At 33.2% G+C, this 3,435-nt stretch overlaps 1 protein-coding gene across 1 annotated transcript; it reads left to right on the forward strand.

Annotated features, from left to right (window-relative positions):
- The first annotated feature begins 2,487 nt into the window (after positions 1-2,487).
- LOC118582894 (olfactory receptor 5W2-like) lies at positions 2,488-3,435 on the forward strand. Its single transcript, XM_036186033.1, has one exon. It carries the CDS (start codon positions 2,503-2,505, stop codon positions 3,433-3,435), a length of 933 nt encoding a protein of 310 aa, XP_036041926.1. The 5' UTR covers positions 2,488-2,502.

Here is a 3,435-nt window from a genome sequence, read left to right on the forward strand (position 1 = left end):
CTTGTGAATATATCGAAGTTCCTGTCTACCTTATATGTTTTCAAGCACACCTCACCAGTTCTCAAAACTATGTCGTACTTTCATGTCTGTCAGTGGCTGGCTATACTATCCTAACACAATTATACTATAGACTATATTAGCAGAGTTCATGATGTAACTTTATTTTTGTGTCTTAACTCTTTCTTCATTCTTACCTCTGAAATGACTAAATAAAAGAATAAAATTAGATGACCTATTTGTCCACACACAGATAAAAGACTACTTCAAGTTTATTTTGCATAAAACAAGATAAAATATGAATTATTTATATATGGGTTGCGTTCTGTCCCTATGAATTATGATTTCACTACCTGGAGATCCAATTGAAAAATTAAGAAAGGTTGTAAAATGAGCTGTTTTGTGTTTGTACCTCGAGAGTATCTATTTTTCCTTTTTTGACCTGAGATAGGTGTAGCAATGATGCTAATTAAGTCAGTTCACAAACATAAATAAATAAAATCTGAGCCTTTGCTAAGCTTGCTGCAGTATTCTTAGGGGGAAATTCCCAGCCAGGAATCCAATTAAACACTGATGGAGGAGTCTTATCTTATTGAAATCCCAACATTCCCTGCATGAAAATAAAATGCCATCTACACAAAATCACGTACCATTGATGAGGACAGAAATATCTCAGGTATGTTTTTAATAGCTATATTTAAATAACAGAGAAAAACACAGATAACTTTCATTTGCAAAAATAAAGAAATCATTATTAAATAATCTGAAAGTTAATTTATTGCAGGCTTCTCAGTTAAATTCAATTATTAACCTAAAATATAAACATATTTGAATATTTTCTTTTTAAAATTGTGTGAATTTGTATGACATCGTGTGTGTGTGTGTGTGTGTGTGTGTGTGTGTGTGTGTGAAGTCTATAGAAGTTTTACCTATTCATCTTTTTTTTTCCAACAAAACCACACTTTATTAGTTCCATTCCCTATGAGATTATAAGAGCCAATTATACTCAAACTACTGCGTTCTACTCTCTGACCCCCATAAACCTTTAACAATATCATAATGCAAAATTTATTTAGTCCAACTTTAAAAGTCCCCATACTCTATCACAGTCTCAACAATGTTTTAAATTCCAAAGTTTCTTCTGAGATTCATGCAGTCTCTTATCTAGGATTTTTAGGTAATATTTTTCTTTTAAAAATCACTTAAAAAGTGATGTAGCTCATGTAACCTTCAATCAGACTTGTTACATTCAATGATAATAGTTAACACAAAAATATTAAAGTATATTAATTCAGGCCTCCTGGACAATATTAGAAAATAGTAAGCATTAGCTAATTACCACATTCCAATTTCTAAACAACAAACATACAGAGAGATAAACTCTAATACCCATACATAAATAAAAACAGTTTAAGAAGTTGCATCCATTATATCCCAGAAATATTCCTTATGTCTGCCCATCATCATTTTATGGGAAAACCTCAAACTTAAGCCTAATGACACTACACAGTATATACTAATACGTTGGTCTCTTTCTTATGTTGCATATATGTGATTGATCATGTATATTCTTACAATATCTGTGTAGGAGTGTTTACAAGTGCATGTAGATATGTATACAGGATAGAGATTGACTTTGTCCACTGCATATTAATTAGAGTTGCATTGCATTTTCATATGCAATTAAAATAATGTTTAATTCTATATTAAACAGAGTTTACTATTTCCTTCAGAAAAACTGGCCTTATCGCTCTAGGCAATCCTGGCTTTTCCTATGTAGTGCTGGTATTAAAGGTTGGCATGCACACATACCTAAAGGAGTTCTGGGTTAGCTCTAGTATTTACATTTCTTTTTCAAGTGATGCACCTTCTGTCATATATTCCAAGCCCCTCTTATATTTTTGACTGTATATCTTTTCAACTTTAAGGGATCCACATTTCAGAATTAGATGAAATTTAAGGTAGGATTATAAAATTCATTACAAAATAGTAACATTGTGTGATGAATATAGCTAAAACTTATTTGACTTCAGTACAACTTTGATACTAAACATTATCAGAATAATTTTATTCATTAATTTATATGTGATATTACCAATAGTACTAAAATTCATATTTCCTGAGTAAGCAAATAAATTGATTTTTTGTGAAACAATAAATTATTTTCTCCTTCATCTTCTAGTTCTTCTGGCTTAGCTTGGCATTTCTTTTATATCATTTTGAATCTGGACCTAAACTATGATTCTATCATGGTGTAATAGTGAATAACTGGTCAAGGTAAATAGTTTGCTGAACTGTACACATTATAGTATCAAAGTGGGCCCACTTAAATTAGACATATTTTATTAAAATGTCTCTTTTAAGTAGCCTAGGCAATATTTTGAGGATAAATAACTCTAGAAATAAATATTATTATATCACATAATAATATTCAAACATGCAAAAAACAATGTCTAATCAATCATTGTCTTGATAATTTGGAAACAGTTTTTAAAGTAAAGAAGAATGGAGATTGGGAACTGCTCAGCCACTGAGTTCCTTTTCTTGGGAATTACCAATAACCCTGTGATCAAAGTGATTTTATTTATCATATTTTTATTTATTTATCTCATTATTCTTATTGAAAATCTTGGAATGATTATTTTGATCAGAATGCATCACCAGCTTCACATGCCAATGTACTTCTTCCTCAGTCATCTCTCATTGTCTGATGTCTGCTATTCCACTGCAGTTTGTCCTAAGATGATAGTGGACCTACTTGCCAAGAGCAGCAATTCAATTTCTTTTCTTGGGTGTGTTCTGCAGTTCTTCTTCTTCTGCTTCTTTACAGATGTGGAGTGTATGCTGCTGGCAATGATGGCATTTGATCAGTACAAGGCAATCAGCAAGCCCTTGTTATATGCAGTAGATATGTCGAGCAGGGTGTGCTACCAACTCCTGGCTGTGGTTTACTTGGTGGGTATTGTAGATGCTGTGATACACACAACACTGACATTTTGCTTGTGTTTCTGTGGGTCCAATGAGATCAACCATTTCTTCTGTGATTTGCCTCCACTCTACCTCCTCTCCTGCTCTGACATACAAGTCAATGAACTGGCCTTATTTACTGTTTTTGGTTTCATTGAACTGAGCACCATCTCAGGAGTCCTGGTCTCTTACTGTTACATCATTTTATCAGTCCTGAAGATCCGCTCCACTAAGGGAAGGTTCAAAGCTTTCTCCATCTGTACCTCCCATTTAACAGCAGTTGCAATTTTTCAGGGAACAATGTTATTCATGTATTTCTGTCCAAGCTCTTCTTATTCTCTAGATCAAGACAAAATGACCTCACTGTTTTACACCCTAGTGATTCCCATGCTGAACCCCCTCATTTACAGCCTGAGGAGCAAGGATGTTAAAGATGCCCTGCAAAAACTGAAAACAAAAGCTTGGTTCTAA

This window comes from Onychomys torridus, chromosome 4 (assembly GCF_903995425.1).
Source record: "Onychomys torridus chromosome 4, mOncTor1.1, whole genome shotgun sequence".
Classification (NCBI taxonomy): domain Eukaryota; kingdom Metazoa; phylum Chordata; class Mammalia; order Rodentia; family Cricetidae; genus Onychomys; species Onychomys torridus.